The 22,761-nt window shown below is 41.1% G+C and overlaps 1 protein-coding gene across 7 annotated transcripts in view; it reads left to right on the top strand.

The window, feature by feature from the left end:
• The window catches only part of cep192 (centrosomal protein 192), a 43,546-nt gene that overhangs the window by 20,130 nt on the left and 655 nt on the right, over window positions 1-22,761 (top strand). For 4 of the 7 annotated variants that reach the window (XM_060922095.1, XM_060922094.1, XM_060922092.1 and 1 more), the window contains 33 exons: window positions 41-187; window positions 264-328; window positions 441-653; window positions 842-983; window positions 1,080-1,156; window positions 1,260-2,319; window positions 2,487-2,604; window positions 2,770-2,923; window positions 4,467-5,256; window positions 5,547-5,695; window positions 6,359-6,589; window positions 6,719-6,844; window positions 6,970-7,104; window positions 7,190-7,253; window positions 7,419-7,576; window positions 9,421-9,513; window positions 9,660-9,778; window positions 9,881-10,066; window positions 10,147-10,237; window positions 10,824-11,003; window positions 12,502-12,762; window positions 13,393-13,711; window positions 13,860-14,022; window positions 16,073-16,242; window positions 18,170-18,293; window positions 18,385-18,490; window positions 18,646-18,856; window positions 19,295-19,371; window positions 19,489-19,584; window positions 19,729-19,848; window positions 19,997-20,106; window positions 21,701-21,824; window positions 22,157-22,215. In XM_060922095.1, the coding sequence (XP_060778078.1) occupies window positions 41-187; window positions 264-328; window positions 441-653; window positions 842-983; window positions 1,080-1,156; window positions 1,260-2,319; window positions 2,487-2,604; window positions 2,770-2,923; window positions 4,467-5,256; window positions 5,547-5,695; window positions 6,359-6,589; window positions 6,719-6,844; window positions 6,970-7,104; window positions 7,190-7,253; window positions 7,419-7,576; window positions 9,421-9,513; window positions 9,660-9,778; window positions 9,881-10,066; window positions 10,147-10,237; window positions 10,824-11,003; window positions 12,502-12,762; window positions 13,393-13,711; window positions 13,860-14,022; window positions 16,073-16,242; window positions 18,170-18,293; window positions 18,385-18,490; window positions 18,646-18,856; window positions 19,295-19,371; window positions 19,489-19,584; window positions 19,729-19,848; window positions 19,997-20,106; window positions 21,701-21,824; window positions 22,157-22,215 (6,238 nt within the window). The remainder of the gene's footprint in view (window positions 1-40; window positions 188-263; window positions 329-440; window positions 654-841; window positions 984-1,079; window positions 1,157-1,259; window positions 2,320-2,486; window positions 2,605-2,769; window positions 2,924-4,466; window positions 5,257-5,546; window positions 5,696-6,358; window positions 6,590-6,718; window positions 6,845-6,969; window positions 7,105-7,189; window positions 7,254-7,418; window positions 7,577-9,420; window positions 9,514-9,659; window positions 9,779-9,880; window positions 10,067-10,146; window positions 10,238-10,823; window positions 11,004-12,501; window positions 12,763-13,392; window positions 13,712-13,859; window positions 14,023-16,072; window positions 16,243-18,169; window positions 18,294-18,384; window positions 18,491-18,645; window positions 18,857-19,294; window positions 19,372-19,488; window positions 19,585-19,728; window positions 19,849-19,996; window positions 20,107-21,700; window positions 21,825-22,156; window positions 22,216-22,761) is intronic. The other 3 variants (XM_060922093.1, XM_060922091.1, XM_060922090.1) reach the window with 3 other exon arrangements.

Genomic DNA, 22,761 nt, shown 5'->3' with positions numbered 1-22,761 from the left:
AGACCACTTGATGTCGTGAATCAAGTTTCTCTTTTTGTAGGTGCCAATGATACTCATAGTGTTGTCTACCAGAATGAAGATGGGAAATGGGTGACTGATCTAGCCTACTACTCCTCTTTTGAAAAGGAGGCAAATATGCCTGATGAGATTGCAAACCAGTTGCAGTCTGAGGAATTTGTTGGTGGTGGTAAGTACAGGTGGCTGAATGTTTTTAGACATTTGTTCTATTTTGCCACAGTCTGAAATGTTTACTTGTCCTTCAGGTCAGGCTATGGAAAAAATTATTGAGGATCAAGAGGAGTTTGAGAGAGAGCACCAGTTCATGCAGGTAAGAAGTGCTCCTTTTTCTGATGGTTTTTAAATCGATCTGAGAGAGCAACTGTTTATATTAAGTATTGATGCATGCATGGAAAAATAGGATCCTTCTCCCCCCCCCATAGGAAGAACAGATGGAAGCAGTCAATCAAAGTGTGCATCTTGGTGACACCTCTTGGAAATTTCCCACTAGTAGCCACATTCTGATGAGAGCCTCCCAAGTCTCAACGGAGTTTGAGAAGGAGAACCAAAGTTATTTGCGTATTTCCTTGGGGGGATTTTTGCAGCAGCGATCTGAGGCTTTGGGCTGTTTAGGGGGCATTGAAGACATTAAAAGGGTAAGAACTTCATAAACATAACATAACTAGACTCAATGTAGTTTTAGGTTATTTACAGGGATAACTGATTGCTCTAATGCACTATAGGATTCTCTGTGCTAGTGTACCAATCTTTGACTAGTGGACAACTCGTGTAAACTGCTACCAGTTAGTCATACAAATTTAATTCCTCTCTCTCTATCTCTCAGCCTTCATTTGGTTATATCATCAACTCTCCAGAGAAGAGGGAGCCCTTTGCTTTGATCAGGCCCTCTGATTTCTCTTCCAGAGGAAGCTCTGTTCACAGTGAAACAGTCCAGCTCAGTGACGTGGATGAGACCATGAATCCAGGTATGAGGTTATCTTTCATTCAGTGACCCCAGGGGGTTGGTCTAGGATCAGGACTTTGTGGAAAATGCTAACTTGATCGCTACTTTGAACCCATAGAGGATTTGGAGAAGACTGTTGAACCTATACCAGCTGAGCAGCCACAGAAGGGTCATGCAAACTCAAAAGATGTCCAGGTAAGGCATTATTTACTGTAAGGCACATTATGTTCTTTTACAGATTAGCCTATTGAAATATATTTGGAGTGTACAAGCATTTGATTTGTTTATTTTGTATTAGATTTCACCGGCGTTACCACTGGATCATAAGAATTCCAGTCAAAGTTCTGAATCAAACTCTAGTGGAAGTTTGACACTTAGTGTCAGCACAATTGCATCAGCTATTGCAGATGCCTCAATCAGCTCAGACCCTGCCCAGCTTGCAGCAATGATCATGGAGTTATCTAAAAAGAGGCACTCCAAAAGCAGAAGGACTGGGGAGCTTATTCAGACCCCAGATCCTGAAAAACTGCTTGAGCAGAAGGACCTTCAGAAAGCCTTATCCCTTGGTGACCTGAGTGCTCTTGACATGGAGAAATACCTGAAGAAGGCAGAAGTGTCTAGCAGTGATAGTGATGCTTCCACCTCCCAGTCTTGTCTTGATGTTCTCAGCTTGGCGGACAGTCTGGCTAACTCTTGCAAGCCTACCCAGAGACAGACTCCTCCTTTACCAAACATCAGTCATCATGCGAAAGAACATTCAACTTCAAAAGATGTAGTAAAGAAAAGTCGGGTTTTACCAATTAACTCCTCCAAACAATCTACAGAAGTCATGTCGGAAGTTAACAAGTCCGATGCAAAAAGAAGTTCTATTCCACGACCGAAGACCAGCTGCATTCCAACAGCCACAGCTCACCCAGCCAGGAGATCAGCAGGTGCAGGACAGTCACTGACCTCCTCAGCACTAAAGCCTAAACCTGTGCAAAGCAAATCAGAAAGAAGAAAAAGTGACTGCCACATACCAACACCTGCAGGAAACAGGAGTTGCTCAGAGTCCAGGGTCAAAATGAACACAGCGCGACCACAGGTTTCTGGAACATGTCTTGCTTTAAAAAGTAACGACTCGATATCGGACTCATTGGCTGTCTCAAAAACCTTTCAAACTGGTGGCTGTTCAGAGAAACCTACACTAAAGAGCTCACCGCACACACCCCGAAGCAAAAGCCATATGAGGCAGAGAGAGACATCCTGCTCAGAAGAGGCACGATCACTTAAGAGTCCAAAAGCCACTCAATCCATCACAAAAGAGAAACAGACAATTGTTGGACAGAGTTCATTTGCAACCACTGATGCAAATTTTGGCAAGTTTTTCTGATTTTACTAATTACTATGAAATAGCATAATATTGTTGGACTATATGTTTAAGTAGGACTTACCTTTTATATGTTTGAGGTGTCGGTTGAATGTCTAACTTGTTCCCAATCTAACAACTTCTGTGCAAATTTGTGTTTCTTGTTTGTCTTTAAAGCCTCACCTGAGCGCAGTGCCTCTGGTGTTGTGGAGGCTAGCCAATGCAGCTTTAGACCATCCACTTCTCCGCTTACTCATTCAAGCCCGAGCCAGACTTCACTGCCTAGTGGAAATGGGTAAACTCTTCTTCTGCCAAGCTAGAACAGTGTATGCTATTTAAGAGTAAGGGAAACCACTGTAGTGAATAAAAGTTTTGTGTAATCTAGAATTACTGTAGTGTATGTTTTAGATACTACACACACCACAATTGTACTGATTTTGACAACCTGTTTGTTCTTTAGAGACCTGTCTCCTTCCTCTAGTAGAGGCATGTGTGAAAGAAGTCCGGGGAGTGACCCACGGTCACCTCAATCCCACTGCTCTAGTCCATCCATCAGCAGACTCACCTACCTCTCTCTTAATGAGAACACTACACTCCCCACACCTAATCATCAGGTCAGTTTGTTTGGCTCAGTTCTGGAGTTTGAGAACTTTGCTCAGCTGAGCATATTCAAATCAAAAAGCAAGCACGATAACATGTTTTAATTATGATTTTTATAATGGCCTTTTAAAGAGCATGTAAAATACATCTTTCTTCACAGGGCTTGAATTTTGATGTTTTGTGGTTCTACTGTACAAATTTGCCTGTTTTTAGTTACCAGTCAGTGGGGGGGATTTAATAAACTTTTTTTTAAATCCCCCGCTGGCCAAAAGGCCTGAAGGGGGGATTATGTTGTGATTTCCATCCGTCTGTACCGGGAAGGGTGCTCACCTTTTTTGAAATCAACTCCTCTCTCAATTTTTGGAGGAATTTCACGAAACTTAGCAGGATTCTTTGTGTGTCGGTAATACACATGGTGCAATTTCGTTCAATTCGGTCACGTTTAGTTACAGCCCTTGATTGACAAAATTATACTTTGACAGTTTAATGAGAGTTTTTTCCTTCTGAAATAAACTCGCTCTCAATTTTTGGAGTAATTTCACCAAACTTGCCAAGAGGCATTGTTGTATGTCGGTACTACGCATATTTTGTTCAATTTGGTTGCATTTTACCAGAGTTGTGGCCCTTGATTAACAACCTTGTACTTTTCACAATTTCATGAAGGTGTGCTTGCTTTCTGACATCAACTCCTCTCTCAATTTTTTGGACAAATTTCTCGAAGCTTAGCAAAAGGCCTTGTTATATGACCGGTAATACTTATTGTGATTTAATTTTGTTTGTGAAAATTTTACGAGTTTTGACCCTTGATTAAGCAACTTGTACTTTGACAATTTCATGAGGGTGTCCGTTCTTCTGAAATCAACTCCTCACAATTTGTGGAGGAATTTCACCAAACTTGGCAGAAGGCTTTGACAGTTATACACACATTGAAATTTTGTTTAATTTGGGCAAATTTTTACCAGTTATGCCCTTGATTATTAACAAACTTGTACTTTGGCAATTTCATCAAGGTGTGCTGAAAGGCCCAAAGGGGGATTATGTCGTGGTGATGTCTGTCTGTCCATCCTAGGAAGGGTACTCGCCTTCTGAAATCAACTCCTCTCACAATTTTGGAGGAATTTCACAAAACTTGACAGGATTCTTTGTCAGTTATATGCATATTGTAATTTCGTTCAATTCCGTCACATATTTTACGAGTTATGGCATAGTTGCCAGCAGGGGATATCGTGCTCTCGGAGTACTCTTTGCTGTTTTTGTATCTCATTGTTCCCAAAGCTTATGATATTCTCAAACTTTTACATCCCTTGCTTTAGGTCTATTAAAGTTCTGAAATGAATGATTATTTTAAGACTATATTCCTTGGAAACATGGCATGTTTGTGTAGGCAGTTGTCTCATTTCTGTGTTTGTCAGAGAAATTGGTGCTGTCAACGCGTCTAAAATACTCATTTGCACTTGGTCAACTTGAATTTTTCCCCCAGTTAGACTCTACAAAAAGTTTTCCCATATGTGAATGCAGTGTTTGCATGTAACTGAACTTTTTTTTTTTTTTTGTCAGAAAAATAAGTCCATGTCCCTGAGTACCACAATCATCAGAGCAAGTCCCACCCCACCACTGGAACCTGTTGATGCAAATAAACCCATCAATCAGACCCATAACGGAGACTTAAGTTCGCGATCATCCGGTCATGCTGAAACTCCTGGCTTAAATCAACAGACTTCAGAACATGGCTCGTACATCCAAAATGGGTGCAATATAAACAAGGACTACAGACCTGAGTGTGGGCCAGTGAATAGCCAATCTGAGTCTCAGCCAAATCAGTGTACACAGGTTGACTCTGGTTATTCCAGCAATCTCAACGTTAACAATCAGCCTGGTGGCCCAATGGCGCAGAATATAAACCAAGTACCTCACATTCCTGGAGCAGGGAGTGAAGGCTTCCTTGGTTCACAGTTTGGTCCTCCCCCCACCTCTTACAAACCTGAACCATTGAGGTATGGGCTGGTCCCAAACTACAACTCCCAGGGTGCTTTATCAGACTTGGCTTGTGGTGTATCAGCCCTTCTAACGGGTCGGTCGCTCTTCAGCACTCAGATTCCACAGCAGTACTTGAGCACTGAAGGGTCATTGCAGGCTTCATCCTACCATATAGGGCCTCTGGCTGGACCGTATAGTGTGATGGCTGGTGCTAATCCACCGATTGCACATTCGCATGTCCCTGGATCAACAGGTTTATCATCTGTTTACATGACTGCTGGCCAGCATCCTCCTCAATATGCCCTCAGCAAAGTTTATGGACAGCCCAGCATGGGGGCATGGTCTGCACGAGATCTGGCTGATCTGAGAAGTAAGTCTGTGTTTTAGGTAATTGTGTACTCTCCCTTTTGGATTTTGTAGCAATCATGAGTTTACTGGTAATGTTTTAACTGGACAGACACACACTACTCCTACTGACTTGTCATTTAGATTAGCACATCAGTTAACCGTATCAGCAGCCACTGTTCATTCCTATGTCCTGATGAGATGAAAGGTTAAATAAGAATAGATATTGCTCTTTTTTTTTTTTTTTTCTTGCATCATTGTCTAGTTCGTTAATAGGATCGTAACTTTTATATTCCTGATTTGCCTGTTATTCAGCCCAAGTGGTTGTCCCGGATGAGCTGAAGTTTCCTGGTGCGTGCTGTGTGGGCATTGCCTGCCAGACATCGCTCAGCATCTTTAATCCGTCTGAACGCTGGCAGCAGGTGGCCATATCTATAGTAAATCTGTCCATCGATGGAGAGAAGGTTAGAACTCTGTTTTGCTTATTCCATCAATGATTTGCTCAGCCTAAGTTAACAACTGAATTGTGTATTAATGTCTAAAACTGCTTGAAATCCTTGTCTACCTGTATAGATAAAGCAGTGCTGCAATGAAAGGATCGTTCTTAATTAGTAATTCTAATAATGAATGTCTTAATCACAGAAACCAAACTCTTCTGTCAGATTGAGGACACATTCATCTAAGTGCTACTCTGTCTACTGGTGCAACGTTTCAGAAATGTTCATCACCACTTGAATGATAAAACGCCTAATATCAGTCTCAAATTGTATATTAGAAATGAACCTTTTAACTGCTGGCACTGTGAACAATTTCAGATTTTTACCGTTCTACTGTTATCCCTAGTCCTTCATTTGATTCCACACTGTCTTCAGCTGATAAGTGGGAGTTGACTAGTAGTAAAGCGATTTACTCAATACTGTACATGGGGGAAGCCATGGCCTAATGGTTAGAGAAGCGGCTTTGGGACCAAAAGGTCACCGGTTCAATTCCCTGGACCAGCAGGAATGGCTGAAGTGCCCTTGAGCAAGGCACCCAACCCCCAGCTGCTCCCCAGGCTGCTCTGGGTATGTTGTGCATCACTTTGGATAAGAGTATCTGCTGAATGCCGTTTAATGTAATGTTACCAGGTGGATTCACTGCCGTACCAGTGGCTAATTGTGAAGAATAAGACTATCATTGGACCTAAAAGCACAGAGGAGCAGAAGGTGCTGTTGATTGCTCCAAAAGCTGGCCTGTACCAGTGTACTCTCAGTGTGTCATCCTGGCCTGCTTCTGCGGAGAGTGAGACAGTGGCACAGGCTGAGGCCTTTGCCAAGAAAGTGGTGCTCGTTGCAGTAGCCGAGAACCCAGCAATAGAAGTATGTATTTTGTGCACATTACAATACTTAATGTTGTTGACAACACTGGAGCTTTTTATAAACCATTTTGATCTAGATAAAATGAAAAGGGATATTTTGAAATTGCATAAAGATGACTTTTGTTAATAGGTGGATGTTGGCAAAACTGACTGTTTGGACTTCGGAGACCTGGCAGGAGGCAGTGTTAAGTCCCTGCCACTTAAACTGGTGAACAGGACTCGAGCAACTGTGCCCGTTCGGCTAGTTATAAGTGCGGTTAGTGAACTATGTCTTGCGTTACCACTGGTATTATCTGCCCAGTATTTGTGGTGTGTTGGTGTTTTTACATAGAATGAAATTTAAAGAAATGTGCCTGCAACATTATTTTTCTTTCCCCCCAGAATGCATCAGCCTGGCATTGCTTCAGCTTCTCTAAGAGTCCTGTCACTATGACAGCAGGTGACACTCTCCATTCTGGTGGGAATTTGTCCTCTATTTCAGTCATAAACCATGTGATGCATTCCAGCTGTGGAGATGTAAGTGTATGTGTAACCACAGTGAGCATGGCACTAATCGGAACTGAATTCTGTATTAAAACTTTTTTTTTTTTTTGGTTAACAGAATCCAGACAGCTTTATGGTGTGGGTTCATTTTAACGCACCCCAGAGATTCAGTGTAAAATCAGGTACTGATATGTTCTTGTAAAAGACTGTAGGTTTGTGGGGTGGGGTTCCCCCCCCTTTAAATGCTCATTTTATTAGTCTGGTATTCTTTGACTGCATTTTTGTTTCTCTGTGTATTTGACTGCAAATTTGAACCAAAATTTTCATATTGGTTGTACTTGAAACAGCTGTGCCATGTGATGCAGGTGAATTAGGCCCACCAGATGAATTCAGTGCTCGTGTGGATATTGAGGTGGACAGCCCTGGCCCCAGTCGTGTGATCCAAAGTGTTGCTCTCAGAGCGAGGTCTGGGACAGCCAGAATCCATGCTCCCAAGGATCTGCAGGTAAGAAGTTGTAGTAGAGGAAGTTGGACCCAGCTTTTGGTTGCCTTATATGCTGTTACTCTTCTTTCGTGTTTTAACCTCCTAAGGCCCAAGCTGTTTTTTTTTTTACATGCATTTTTTATTTCTCTTTGCTATTTGGGCTTATTAGGACCTGATTAGAGTAAAAACTAAGCATCATCTTTTGATAAGATGTACTTTTAGAGAAAAAGTATGTCCACATATGTGGATTCTTGTTCCGAATTTCTAAAAAGTGCTGTCCACGCATGCAGGGCTTTGAACCAGAATTTTTTTCCTATTGGTTCGTTCCGAACAGAAACGGAATTTTAACGTTTCCGGTTTTGGGTTCCACCATTAAATAGACGTTCCCGAACCGGTTAGAACAAAAAAATTTCGTTCCCGGAACGGTTAATTACGTTCCCTGTCAGCGGTTTAACAAATGGCTATAAAATTGTCTCATCCAGCTTAAGCCAAATGTAGGCTAATTCTATTACAACCTTCATTAAATAAGACAAGAAATAATTCAAAACAATTATTATTTCAAATGTTGGCGATTTGGATTCTCAGTATGTCTTCCTATCTACACAAACAGAAAAAGTGCCAAAAATGAAAAGATAATTCGTTTAGTGTGTTACCAAAGGCTAGTCAGGCCCTATAGAGGGCTACCGCATGACGTCACCGCGCCGTGAGATTTTGTTAGGCGCCATATTGGAAGACCAAGTACACATCTATGCAAGTACATACATACATAAAACAAACTACACCTGAAATGTAGCCAGGGCCGGTTCTGCCCTAATCTGGACCCGGGTGCAACATCGCGCAACCCCCCCCCCCCCCAAAAAAAAAACACCAGTCTAAATCAGGACAACCATCACATAACTATAAACATTTTATATCAACTATTTTAACTAAATGGGCTATAATAAATAAGCCTGCAGGCAGCCACGGTGGGCTGCCTCAGAAAAGTAACCATTCAATGACCCAACTGAAGGCCTGCAGCCATGGCGGGCTGCCTTAAAAAGTAACCATTTGTCCTACCTTAAAACTCGTTTTGCATTTTCTGCCTCCTTTTTTGTATTTTCGACCCTCCGTTTATTTTCTTTCCTTTTCTGAAAACCCGATTTGTGTCCAGACATTTTGTTCTGCTACCAACGAACTAACTCGTCAGGTCTCGTCTCTCGAGCCCGCGGTGATTCCCGTGGGAAGGGCAACAATTGATACATTTTTACAAACAGCCAATAGGGAGGTTGCAACGTTCAGGCTCTTCTTTGCTCAGACACTCAGTAATGCAATTACTCACTTTATCACATGGAGACGTGATAGCAGTCCACCTTCCCGCGCTCTCCATTCAGTCAGCGAACGTCACACAGGAAGTGAACCCCAGCGGGTCATAGAAACTTGCGCAGGAGAAGAATGGCTTTTTTATTTGTAGGCTACGGAAACTTTGAGGAACGAAATAAAAACCGGTATTAACCGGTTACCATTATTTTTAATAAGCATTTCTGTTCCGGAACATAAAAAATAATAAAGTTTCTGGTTTCGTTTCTGTTCCATGTGAAATAGAAAAAGTTCCCGGTTTTCGTTCCTTGAACCGGTTCAAAGCCCTGCACGCATGTGACCGCTAAGCCCTCGGAGGTTAAAGGCATCATTGACCTCCCTTATTGACCGAGACTGACAGCATGTCGTGTCTGTGTTCATATAACGTGTGTCCTGGCTCTGGAAGTTATTCAGTTCAAATCAAGCTGAACATCAAGAGCTTTAGAGTCTCTAGGTTGACTTTCATCCTGCTGTTGTGTAAGTTAATGTGTATAGTATATAGCTTATTTGCTTGTAACTGATCTTTACAGACTGTTTGTCTTCGGTCTCCACTGGGACAGTCAGCCAGCCAGACTTTGCCATTAAAGAATGCAGGCAACATTGATGTCCAACTTAGACTGAAGGTACTTTTTCTGGTGGGGAAGCCAAATTACTGGAATTGTATTTATTTAAACAAAGTTTACAGCTTTAGAAATGTTATTTCAAAAGTGGTACATAGAGAACAATTATATTGTATGTTGGTAGTGAATATGTGGTTTTGGATTTGCAGAGTAATGATGGTGACAACTGCTTCATGGTGAAGCCTGAAGAGCTACTTCTGCGAACTGGAGAGGAGCAGGGAGTCATTGTTAGTTTCACTGCCCAGAGCAATAGAAAATATAAAGAGTGGTATGTCCTTTTATCTTTGCTCCAACCCTGTGGCAAAATGCATGACTGCACGCAAGTTGAAATTTCAAATATTTAAATATAACGTTTCTTTTGTTGCCTCAGTCTGCTGACGATCCTCGTACTGCCCAGTGGGCCACAGTATGAGGTTGTCCTGAAAGGAGAGGTAGTCCAAGCGAATCCTGAAAATGCGGCATCTACTCAAGTTTTAGTACCACATGGCGAAGTGCCACCAATCCTCTCTAACAAGCAGTTCATGGCCTGGGGAGGAGTCACTCTAGGCAGAGCTGTGTAAGTCCTCCAGCAACATGCACCCCCAAAGATATCTATAGATTCAATTAGTTTTAATTTGAAACATGTTTGTTTTGCAGGCAGCAGAAGCTAGTACTGAGAAACAATTCCCCCACTACATCACAGCAGCTACGATTACTTATCAGAGGTCAGGACCAGGACTGCTTTCAGGTTAGTTGCACTAAATGTGCAGACCTGACATTTTGAATATGAACCCTGTATTTTAATTAGGGTACACTGCTATGAGTTATTGCGCAAATATATATGCAAAAAAGGTACATAATAAAAGTGGCAGATGAGCCAATTGAAATTTTGCGTCTAGAATGACTGACAGCAAGTGTTTTATGGGGGTCTGATTATACTGGAGACTTCAAAATGTCCCGCCCACTTTCCCTAACACTCATTCATAATATTTTAGCTGGTGTTTTACTGTTGATTTTCTTGACTGAGAGAATGCAGCCTTACTTTGTCAAGGTAAACAGAGAATATGGAGTTAGTTAATGTCAAATGAAATCTTTTATTTATTTAAAATAGTAGGGATGCCAGCAGGAAAAAAAATGGTAATTATCATTAGGATGTGACTGTGTGAGAGAGAGAGGAGTTGCCAGTAGCTCAGTAAAATGCATGTGAGTTTATGTACTACTAAAGCATATCAGCTTAACCTGTCAGCGGATTGAAGTTTTAAGTGTTCAGTATTCTTAACCGTTAGTACCTTTTTAGGTACTTACCAAGTGCTTATCCTGTGCCCCCCCTCCAGTTGCAGAGCTCTTTTGGCCCTGATGAACGGTTGACTCGTAGCAGAGAGCTTTTAATTAAACCCAAAGAGGATGTGGCAGTTCATCTTCTTTTTGCTCCCACTCGTGTTGCTTCCATGCTGGCAAAGCTTGAGATTAAACAGTCTGCTGTGCGACCCTCTCAACCCGGAGTCAAATTCACTGTAAGTATAATCTCTTGTTGATTTTTACTTGGAATATCAGTTGCTCTCTTCACTTTGATCAAACCTTTTTTTTTTTTTTTAAATAAAGTGCACATATTTGGGTGGAAATTGTAAATCTAATTATGTAAGGCATACTACAATGGCTTTAAAATAATCAATGACGGAGGTGTAATGGGCTGGTTATGAAGAATAAGGCTTTAATCACTCCAAAGTAGATTTTCTAATAACAGCATGTCCTGAAGTGTTCCCTCTTGTACAACAATTTGCAAACAGTAACCAATTGTATTAAATTTTTTGTTTTTTCTCTCTCCTCCGTGTATAGTTATGCTTAATGTTGTGGAACGTCCACAATACAAGATGGTTCCTGTTATCATTTGAGTTGTAGCAGCTGTAAATGGTTGTACCCTCACGAGTGTTTCTTGCAGCTCATCAGAGAACCTTAAGGCCCTCTGTTTTGAAGATTTTCTCTTGTTACAAAACTTTTTTTTTTTTTTTTTTAAAAAAAGCTTTTACAGCAGACTCTTTCCAATAAACAGCCAAGTAAATGTCCCCTCACAGAAAGCCTCACCATAATCAACAGCTACAAACATTTTATTAATCCTTTTTAATTCATTAGCATTGTAGCTCTCATTAACTGCTCTTGCATCTTTCTGCTTGTGATGCCATGGAGGTTGCCACTTGGGACCGTATCCACTTAGTTTTTCTCTTATTTATCTGGTTTAGCACTGACTGAATATGATCATTGATGGTAGCAAGGCTCTTTTGGTGACTTTGAAGTTTGACGGAGGGATATAGAAATGGGTTCCACCCAGCTGTCTGTCTGATCATGTTTTTGTTTCTGGGCCATATCTTTTAAAACTACTGAAGATATCTTCAGTACACTTTGTATACATATCAAGCAACATGTGAGCTGGTGTCTTGCTATTTTGGATTTTGGGGAAAAAAAAAGTATTTTTCAGATTTTTACATAAATAGATTTTGACTTAGTTTCTAAGAGCAATGTTTGTTTCCGGAGCGCATATCCAAAACTATTCATGATACGGATTTGAAACGGTATACATGTTAACAAGGTGATGTAGATTTGCCCTTTCATACTAAGAAAATTGAGATTTTAATTTTTCATGTTTCCATGGAAACAATTTCAGACTTAGTCTCTCAGGTTAGTCTTGGGGGTAGGTTTTGTTTCCAGAGCAGAACTTGAAAACCGAAGGGTATGTTCTTGAAAGTTGGTATATGTGCCTTTTTGATGCTAAGAAATGAGAAATTTTAATTTTTAGCTCACCTGGACCAAAGGTCCGGTGGGCTTAGGCCATGGGCTGCTGAGGTCAGTGCAAAGAGGTAGGGTTGGTTTCCTGCAGCAGAACTTGAAAAATGTGACAAATAATATTTTGAAACTTGGTATATAGGGCGGGGGATATAGATGAGACTGTTGTCTTATTGACTTTACAGAGAACACTGCTACTTGTAACTGAAGAAAAATTTCTTTTTCTGTTTTAAGATCCCTCTGTCTGGTTATGGAGGCACAAGTAATGTGATTTTGGAGGAATTAAGGAAGCATGCTGATGGTTATGTGGCCACAATGAGCGGCATTCAGACAGGCAGAGTCAGTAAACTCTGTGTGTGTGTTCGAAACACGGGCTCCAGAGCTGCATTTATTCGAGCTGTGCCATACAGTGACCTGGAGAAGCGCACAGTCATGGACTCTACAGTTATCAGCCTGTCACCATCACAGTTTATACTGAAAGAAAGAACTCAAGAGGTGTGTGGGGGGGGATATATTTTAAATGTGTGTGTGTTAGCCAAATCAAGTTTTTCCATTAGTGTTTTTGGAGTGTCCTTAACTCTTTACCCCTTAAAGCAGTTGCTACAGCCACCCTTGGTGACGAGTATATACTGTTCACCCTTAGAACATATTTACAAGAAAAAAAAAAAGTCTAAAGGTTTTGACAAGGTTTTAGACAAGGAGTCTTTTGTCATTATGGGATATACACGGGGTCGTCATATGTCGTCATTAAGGGGTAAAGGGTTAAAACAAATGTACTTGTCTCTGAAGGATGCACTCCCCCAATTCTCAAAAATGGTTTCCATTAATTTTGTTTTATAGAACCAATTTACATGGAATTTAAGTTAGATTGTCGCTGGAAAAGTGTGAATATGGGGGTTTAGCAATTTTCTTATGAATGGTAAACCCTGAAACCTAGTATGTCAGGACCAAAATATAGAAACCCTGTATGCATGTTGCATATTTGCCATTTATAGGGGCACTGTGCTACCTTGGTTTGCATAAAATGTTTTGTCATCATGTTTGAAGAAATGATTTTATTTTTTGGAGTTTATTTAAGCTGTGTTGAGGGTGAATCAGTTGTCATTATACTGCTTTTATTTTCAGGTGATTACAGTGGTGATGAAGGCATCGTGTAGGGAGCAGGCTCTCTGCCAGTCACACACTGCTCTCCTCGCCACCATCTGCCTCTTCTGTGGAGATGAGGTCTCTCGTCAGCAATTCAGGAAGTCGGTAACAATTTTGTTAGACCTTTTTTGTCTTATCACCCTGAACTGTTTTTCTCTGATTAGATGTCTGAATGTTGTCTCCCTTAGACTACTACGCATCAAGCCTGATGTAGGCAAAAAAGCTTTGTATGAAAACAGCTTACTGAAGAGCATCTCTTTTGATGAGCCTTTCCTTGGTGAGGAACTGGTTCAGGAAGGTAAGACGTGTGTGTGTGTGTGGGGGGGGGTTTGGTGTGTTTTAAACATTTTTTTTCTACTAAATGACATTCCAAGTTGTGTTAACATCCTTTTTCACAATGCATGATGAACAACTAATGCATTTTATTTTATTTTTCTTTCCCCCAGCCTATGACCTCCCCCAGAGGCCAAATGAAGCTCATATTTTCTATGGGAACATGAGTAAGGTTATCCTGTCATTACTGGGTACAGTGGAAGCCTCCGATTCAGGGGAGAGTGAACATATTGAGTTTGTCAGGGCCTCTCAGCATCATGCCACGGACTCAGACAGGTACTATTTTTAAATTGTTACCCATTTCCCTTGGGAAAGTGTATAGGCAGAAACCAATATACACTGCCTGGCTGGAAAAAAAAAAGAGGAAAAAAAAGGTCTTGCACTCTACTATTTAGTTGGACCGACTTGGATTATGGTGTGTGTTTGCAGTGGTATAAGTTTGCTGAAACAATGCAACATCAGCATTTATTTCCATCCAGAGTGGCATTAACGTTTTGCTAAGATCTTGTATTGACCAGAGAGTCAAACCACTCTTTAAAGTCTTCAGCGCATCTCAGACTTTCAATGGGATTAATGTCAGCACTCTGTGGTGGCCAGTTCATGTGTGAAAATGATTCCTCATGCTTCCTGAACCACTATTTGAGCACTAATTTTATGTCCATGCCATCAGGGGAAAAAAATCCATTGATGTGATAACCTGGTTATTCAATACATTTAAGTAGTCGGCTGACTTCTTCATTGCCCCATTTTGTTGCTAAGCCTCAACTTGACCAATTGAAGCAATCACAGATCATAATGTTGCCTCCAGAGGCTTATACATGCTCTTACTTTCACTATTAAACATGGCCAGGATTTCGTCTGTTGTGGGGGGGGCGGAATGACTTGATTACAAGGGGTTTGTTTGTTTGTTTGTTTGTGTTTAAATGTGTTTGACCAGTTCTTAACTCAATTCCAGTAATTTCAGCAGTTGTCCTAATTGTTTTCGTGATGCAGGCCAATAATTTGACCCTTCTGAAACACCTCTTTTGAAACGCATGTAGCATCTTTTCCATGCCTGCAGGATATGTCTTCTGATATGGTTGTTGAAGAAATGAGAGACTACTCATTGCATCATTTAGGGTTAAAAGTAACATGCCAGCTGAAACGTATTCATCACTGCAGTAATTATAAAATAAAAGGCTTGTAATCATTTGAATTTAAAGGAACAGTCCACCGTACTTCCATAATGAAATATGCTCTTATCTGAATTGAGACGAGCTGCTCCGTACCTCTCCGAGCTTTGCACGACCTCCCAGTCAGTCAGACGCAGTCAGACGCGCTGTCACTCCTGTTAGCAATGTAGCTAGGCTCAGTATGGCCAATGGTATTTTTTGGGGCTGTAGTTAGATGTGACCAAACTCTTCCGCGTTTTTCCTGTTTACATAGGTTTATATGACCAGTGATATGAAACAAGTTCAGTTACACAAATTGAAACGTGGCGATTTTCTATGCTGTGGAAAGTCCGCACTATAATGACAGGCGTACTAACACCTTCTGCGCGCTTCGGCAGCGCATTGATATCTGAGCTCCATATCAATGCGCTGCCGAAGCGCGCAGAAGGTGTTAGTACGCCTGTCATTATAGTGCGGACTTTCCATAGCATAGAAAATCGCTATGTTTCAATTTGTGTAACTGAACTTGTTTCATGTCACTGGTCATATAAACCTATGTAAACAGGAAAAACGTGGAAGAGTTTGGTCGCATCTAACTACAGCCCCAAAAAATACCATTGGCCATACTGAGCCTAGCTACGTTGCTAACAGGAGTGACAGCGCGTCTGACTGCGTCTGACTGACTGGGAGGTCGCGCAAAGCTCGGAGAGGTACGGAGCAGCTCGTCTCAATTCAGATAAGAGCATATTTCATTATGGAAGTACGGTGGACTGTTCCTTTAAAGAAGCAAATAGTGACGACACTTTTTTTTTTTTTTTTTTTTGGTGCCAGCCAAGAGATGATGAATAAATGATATATGTTGCTTGCATTAAGTCATAATGATCTGCCATGGGGCGAAAGGTTGAAACACTGACTACCTGAATTGTTGGTGAGGGGGCCCATCTCTACAAAAGAGGCAGATGGTGGTGGTGATGAGAACAGCGTGCGACTAGTGAAAAGGTGTTCTGTAGGGACTCCTTGAGTAGCACAACAGAAGATTTTCATGGAATACTTGTGTCCCCTGTAAATCATAACATGAGCCAATCATAGATGTCTGAACTTGTGTATGTGGAAGAGGGTCAGTGGAGGTGTAAAGTACCTTTCCTCATTAGCCCTAATATTCCATTTTCCTTTAGTGGTCTCGGGACTTCAGAGCGTCACTTCAGTAATGTTTCCCTGGACGTTCTACCAGTAAGGGGGCCGCCGCTGTGTGCGACAGAACCTGTGCTGAAACGGACTGAATCTTCTCTGGACAACACCTGGAGTATACAGCCTGAACAGCTGGTTCTCACTGCACCCACTATCAGTTAGTTCACTTGCTCACTCCAGCCATTACACCAATTGTGCTACTGAATACAGTACAACAGGTTAAACTCTGGTGTATAACGGTAATGTTTGTGCACATTAAGTGATGTGCAAAGTGACCTGCATGTAATTTAGCTTAATTTCAACTGGAATGCAGTTAAGACTGCATATCTAAAATACCATGTTAAGACAGTAGTATATGATGCTTATACCTTTTTTTTTTTTTTTTTTTTTAATGTAGTGATGTTGCTGTTTATTTCAGCTTTACCCATGACACCCATCCAGGGCTCGGCATTAACAGTAGCCCGATTGCCCGGGGCAACCATTCAGTAGATTCGGACAACCAGACTCTCACAAATGCTTGCCCAATCCGGCAACTACCCAAATATGTCAACTTGCATGAAAAACGATGTTTATTCATTCATATTATGATGAAATTCCATCACGATTTGCGATTGTTTGACTCGGAAAGACCGCGTCCATGTTATCATTACGGGATGTTCAACAACTAGCGGAATTCACATTTGCACATCGCGGGCTTGTAATGCAGTTTCCTATTGCTAATAATTATCATGGAGTGCATATTCAGTGTTCTATTCAGACCCTCCAGGATTTCGCGATGTTGAGATTTGCAACTTCAACACAAATTCAACCAATCCCTGCGAATTCAGTGCGGTGTTGCAATTATATCCAATCACCGCAACTTTCCCGCAAATTTGACCAATCGTTGGCGTCGTCTTGAGGTGATGTCGACAAACTACCTTCTGCCTTACTTCCGTGTATACATTCAAGAAAAGCAGCATGTGCGCAGTGTTGCCAGATTGGGCGGTTTTAAGTGCATTTTGGCGGGTTTTGAACATATTTTGGGCTGGAAAACGTCAGCAGTATCTGGCAACGCTGCGTGATGTGCGAGTCAGTGTTTATGTAGGCTTAAATTCTGTTACTGAAAGTGTGTTATGTTTACAGTGAAGGACTGTGTGCACTTTATTTTTTTTACTTAATACACGAAATTAATGGATGCCAACATTTTTGCCAAAATGGCATTTTATTTTCCATTGTTTAGGCAGCTTCAGCATCATACTGTGAGATTCTGTTCAAATTTTTTTTTTTTTCTTCTATGAAGCCTGAGCCATTTATTTTATTAGTTTATAATTGTTTAATTTAGTCTTCAGGAGAGACTGCCTGCACACAGTACTAGTATTAATAGTTTTGTTTTTTTTCTTACATGAAAGCTGAGGCATTTATATTATATTTTAAGGTAACTTCATGTTGTGCTGTGAGGTTCTCTGCACTTTAACTTTTGAACCAACAGGAGCATTTGGATAAGTAAAGCCTATTTTTCTGCATTTTTGTAGTCCTGGTAATCTTTTATATTGGTAAAGTTGTTTATAGGACCATTTCTCAGTGTCTGTTTTTTTTTTTTTTTTTTTAATCAATAGTTTTTCAGTAATAACTTAATATTTAACATATCACTCAATTTTAATCACAAAAAGAGAAAATCGTAACAATTTCTCGCAACTTTCACTTCCTCCCGCAATGTAATTGCAACAAAAACCTAAAACACCGCAACTTTCATCTCAATTTTTTTGAAAACCCCCCGCAACATCAGACATTTTAGGCCGCAACAGTCACAAAAAAGGCCCGCAAAATCCTGGGGGGGACTGTCTATTGGTATGTCCTTCACTACGTGACTAATTACCGCATTACTCGCACGGGGCGCTAGTGTCGATGCTTGTTGATACAGACAGCGTCTGAGAAGGTTGAAAAATAAAAAAATATGTAATATTTGGGCAACCATGTTCTGAGTTCGGGCATCCAGATTTCTACAAATGGTTGCCCGAATGGGCAGCCATGTCTCAAAGTTAATGTAGAGCCCTGCCATCTTACAGTCTGAGGTTCTGGAAGTGTCTTTCTTTGTTTGGTCCTAGCTGGTGCAGCTGATACAAAACATGTGCGGATCCTGAACTGTTCAGATCGTGAACTGAGATTTGAGCTCTCCTGGCCTGCCCACTGCCTGACCATCACTCCTCAACATGGCATCATTGAGCCTCAGTATGACACATGCACTCACACATGCCTGTATATGCATGTACTTTTTATATGTCTAGTTACAGTTCTTGTATCATTTTATCTCTCTGTACAGGGGCCACTTGCAAATCCTGATCAGCCCAAACCCTTCACTAGCTACCAAATCTTCTATGCTTCCATGGAGTGGTCAGATATATGTCCAGTGTGACAATCAGCAGAAGGTATTAATAAACTTCAGAAAGCCTAATGTTAACTTTTTATTAAACTGCGTTTTGTCTATAAAAACACACATGGCCAAACCTTGTATTGCTATTACTAAACTTCAAATGATTAAACAGTCTAGAATTTGAGATTAATGTGCACTTCTGCTCTCTAGTTTATCAGAGTGCAGATCCGGCAGGACCTGGCTATGGACATCTCTGCTGTTGGCTCACCCTCTGACCGCGCTCTGTGTCCCCTGCCACCCCAGGCAGAGACCCCTATAGGGACAAGTCTCAAATCCCAGTGCAGCAGCAGTCCTCAGACTAGTGTGGAAATTAAGAACCGCACAGTGGTCTTTCCCTCCACATGCTCTGGAGAGTCCTCGGGTAACGGAAGATAACTAGCAACTGCTTCTAGTTCCAAAATTTGTATAAAATCTTACGTGCATCATGTACTATTGATTTTAGTTCTGTGAGATCATGCTTGTATTAAGTTTGAAAGAAACCTCCATTTGTCGTTTCTCACATTTCAGTAGTTTTAGACCTAGATTAGGTCAGAGGTATTGGATGTTAGCAGTTCTGTGACCACTGGATCTGGAGGAAAACAAAGGATAATTGTTTTACTGGAAGACCCAGTGCTGAACTGGATGGTGCTACCAACCCTTCAGATTCTCTGAAGTCATATGTCCTTATGACTGAAATGCTAAATTTATCTGGAGACTAAATAAGCCTTTAGTTAGTCATGTAGCTAGAAACGTAGTTTCCCTGAAACGTACAGACTGAGTGAGTAAATTTTGCATCTGAACAAGTTTTTATTCTTTTCAGAATGTCCTGTAGAGGTGGAGAACCTTGGGGAAGAAGTCAGGTGGTACCTTTCATCCTTTGCACCTCCATATGTCAAGGTATTTTTATTCTATTTGTGGGTCACAATTGCATCCCCCCCCCCTTTTTTTTTTTTTTTTAAAGTTTACAAAAGATTTCTTAAAAATATTACGAAACTTTTGTTGCATTACCCTTAGGGTGTAGATGGAAGTGGAGGTGTTTATCGGGCCACATACACAGCATTCAGATGTGAGAGAATGTCTGGGATGCTCGGGGTCAAAGAAAAGATGCAGGTAAGGTTTTAAAGGGGGTTTCTTTAACATTAGCTGTAATGCTAGTAACATCTTGCCTGCTTTTCGTACTGAAAGGTATTGTAAAATCTTGGTGCATTATGACTAATTTGTTATGGCTATTTAATATTTGGTTTTGTTTTCCAGGTGCCATTTACATTTCTCCCGCGGGACGGGGGGGACTATGCTCAGTTTTGGGATCTTGAATGTCACCCAGTGACCAAACCGCAGCAAAAGAGCCGCATCCGGTTCCAGCTCTGTGGCATGGTGATGAGGGCTCTTGCATATGATTTTTTATTTACGTTATGTAGTTAAAATGTTTGAACTTGCTTCTCAAATGGCTATGGTTTTGTGAGTGAGAGAACTGTAGTGCTGTAGTAAACTTGGTAGTTAATGGAACAGTTTGGTTTTGCAGGGCATAAGAGCAGGTGCAGGGATGAGCCGTAAGGAAGACGGCACTCTAGTGCGGACAGACATAAACCTAAAGAGCAGGAATAGAGTGGAATCCGAAGGCTCAAAGACAGGGTAAGATGTGTACTGTACTGGTTTCTGAGGAATTAAAAGGTTTGACTCCTATTTTAATGATCTTTTAAAGGGCTGATGACACAAACATGACTCTATGCAATTTCTTAAATAAACTATACAACATGGCAAACGTTAGATTTGTTATAATTACGTGAAAAGAAGCTGTTACGCGAATATCCAACTTTTAATTGCACAGCGCAAGAAAACTGGGTCCGTGGCTCGCGGCCATGTTGTGACGTCAGTGGAAGAACACGCTGCGGTTCACTGGCTGTTCTACTCTGGTTCTACTCAATGGAAATGGCGCATGAAAACGCCGGTGAACTCTCTAGTGCTAGCTCTTCTTCTTCTGGGAGTCTAGAATTGTGTTGATCTCTTCCGAATAGAATCTATGATAGCCTACCCTCTTTACCCTTTGCCTCTCGTTGCTAGGCGGCAGTTACATGAAAGCCGCAAGCTTTCACAAGCAAATACATGACTGATATCACGCCGACTTTATGATTACATTTATGATTATCATGTAGAATCTATAGTTCTACGTACCTTTATCTTATGTCATTTCACAACACATGTTCTGACAGGAGGACTGTCTTTGGATCCGGCATAGCTACTAGTAGAACCCCTCCGGAATACTGGCAGTGTTGCCAGATTGGGAGGTTTCCCGCCCAGTTGGGCGGTTTCAAGTGCATTTTGGTGGGTTTTGAACATATTTTGGGCTGGAAAACGTCAGCAGTATCTGGCAACACATACTGCTGACGTTTTCCAGCCCAAAATATGTTCAAAACCCACCAAAATGCACTTGAAACTGCCCAACTGGGCAGGAAACCTCCCAATCTGGCAACAATATGTAGGCACTGCTGATGGTAGTAACACACGTTTGTGCTGAACTGAACACCCAAGAGATTCCTTTAAGCTGGGAAGGGTGTCAAAACAATCCAAATCGAAATGTTCAGAGCACAGGACGGATGTTGGTGAGGGCTCCCACTTGTCACGAGTGCGCCTGACTTGCTTCACCCACTTCGCATGCAGCTCGGGATCTCTGGGAAACTTGAATAAACTTACCCCATTCTTGTGGGTTTTGGAGCAAAAGCTGGCAACACAACGCGAAGGCATAATAACTAATATTTATTATGTCTAATAAAAATACTAATAATGATAAACTGAACATCTGTCGCATCAACAACTAACTGGTAAGTTAGGAGGAAGGTTCTTTCGCTGACGTCATATAGCTCCTCCTCCTTCGTCTCCTGGGTGCTGCAGCCCCGTCAAATTTGCCCAAATAGCCGCGTTTTTTATCATAACTTGTAAAATAGGCGCCTTCGTGAATTAATATATGGATCATCGGGAATTACTTTTTGTTATAAAACATCGCCAAAGATGTCAAAAACGTGTCATCAGCACTTTAAATGTATGCATCCAGAAACGAGATGTAAATGTTTTTCCTAAAGATAAAAAGTATTTACAGTAACGTTTTGTCAGCATATTTATTTGAGGCTAAAGTCTCAGTTTTGGGTCAGTTTTTTTTCCTTTGTGTACAAGTCTCTTTCAGATTAGATTTATTATCTACAGTACATGTTTTTTCCTTGTTCCAATTAAGTATGGAGTCCTCCAGGAGAGGAGTGTATGCCCCTCAGAGTCTCTACACGTTCCCTGCCACACGTGTGGGTGAGGTCAGCACGCTGAAGGTCAACTTTCGCAACAACTCTTGTAATACACATGAGGTGAGTGTTCACAGAAAGCTTTAGGAATTTCACAACCTTTAACAGACTAGTACTGCATCTTGAGTCTAACATTGGAATAAAATCTGGATTTTAACAGCACAGTTTGTGCCTGATTGGATATTAAGGTGTAGCTGTACATGTGCATATCACATTTTACATTGATTGTGTGTGTAGTTATGTTTAAAAGAAACTGTCCCACTAATTCATTTGACCCCATTATTGATAATCATTGCATGGGAGTTTGTTGCCTTCCAGCAGAATCTGGGAGAAGATTATCTGTTACCATAAATGTTGCATGTCATTGATGTTGAGCCTCTCTAATTGACTTACAGCTAAGATTTTTAAGTCCTTCAGAGCCTTTCTACATCAAGCATTCCAAATATTCCCTCAGGTAAGTCAATTAGTATTACACAATCTCTCTCTCTCTCTCTCTCTCTCTCTCTCTCTCTCTCTCTCTCTCTCTCACACACCACCTGTACACTGTACAAAAATAATTGAAGGGGCATTAATTTAATAGCATAGTGTACACTTTTTATTTGAGCAATTGTAATGTCTGTGATGTCACTTCCTGCTGAACATGCCTGCTGTGAGGCCTCTTAACTGCAGGTATATGCTTCGAGTGCATGTAGTACTTCATGCATGCATGCATACTTGTGTGTTCATTGCTTGCTGTGAACAGTTTCCTTTTACCTTAGAACATGTTGGCTGCAACTATTGCACAGCAAAGGTTTTCATTAGATTATTTGCAGTTATAAATGTTAGTATCCATATTGTTGCTCTTTTGAAAACCTGTGACGTGTTGGTGACTTCACATTGCTGTGTATTTAATCACTGTATACTTGTCTTTCCAACCATGACTTTAAATTAATTTGCTGCTTAATCATTGTGCTTACTTTGTCTGCCCAAGTGTTGCGATAATCTGACCTGTCTACCTTTT

Source organism: Neoarius graeffei, chromosome 5, assembly GCF_027579695.1.
Source record: "Neoarius graeffei isolate fNeoGra1 chromosome 5, fNeoGra1.pri, whole genome shotgun sequence".
NCBI classification, from domain to species: Eukaryota; Metazoa; Chordata; class Actinopteri; order Siluriformes; family Ariidae; genus Neoarius; species Neoarius graeffei.
This window is presented reverse-complemented; position numbering and strand designations above follow the sequence as displayed.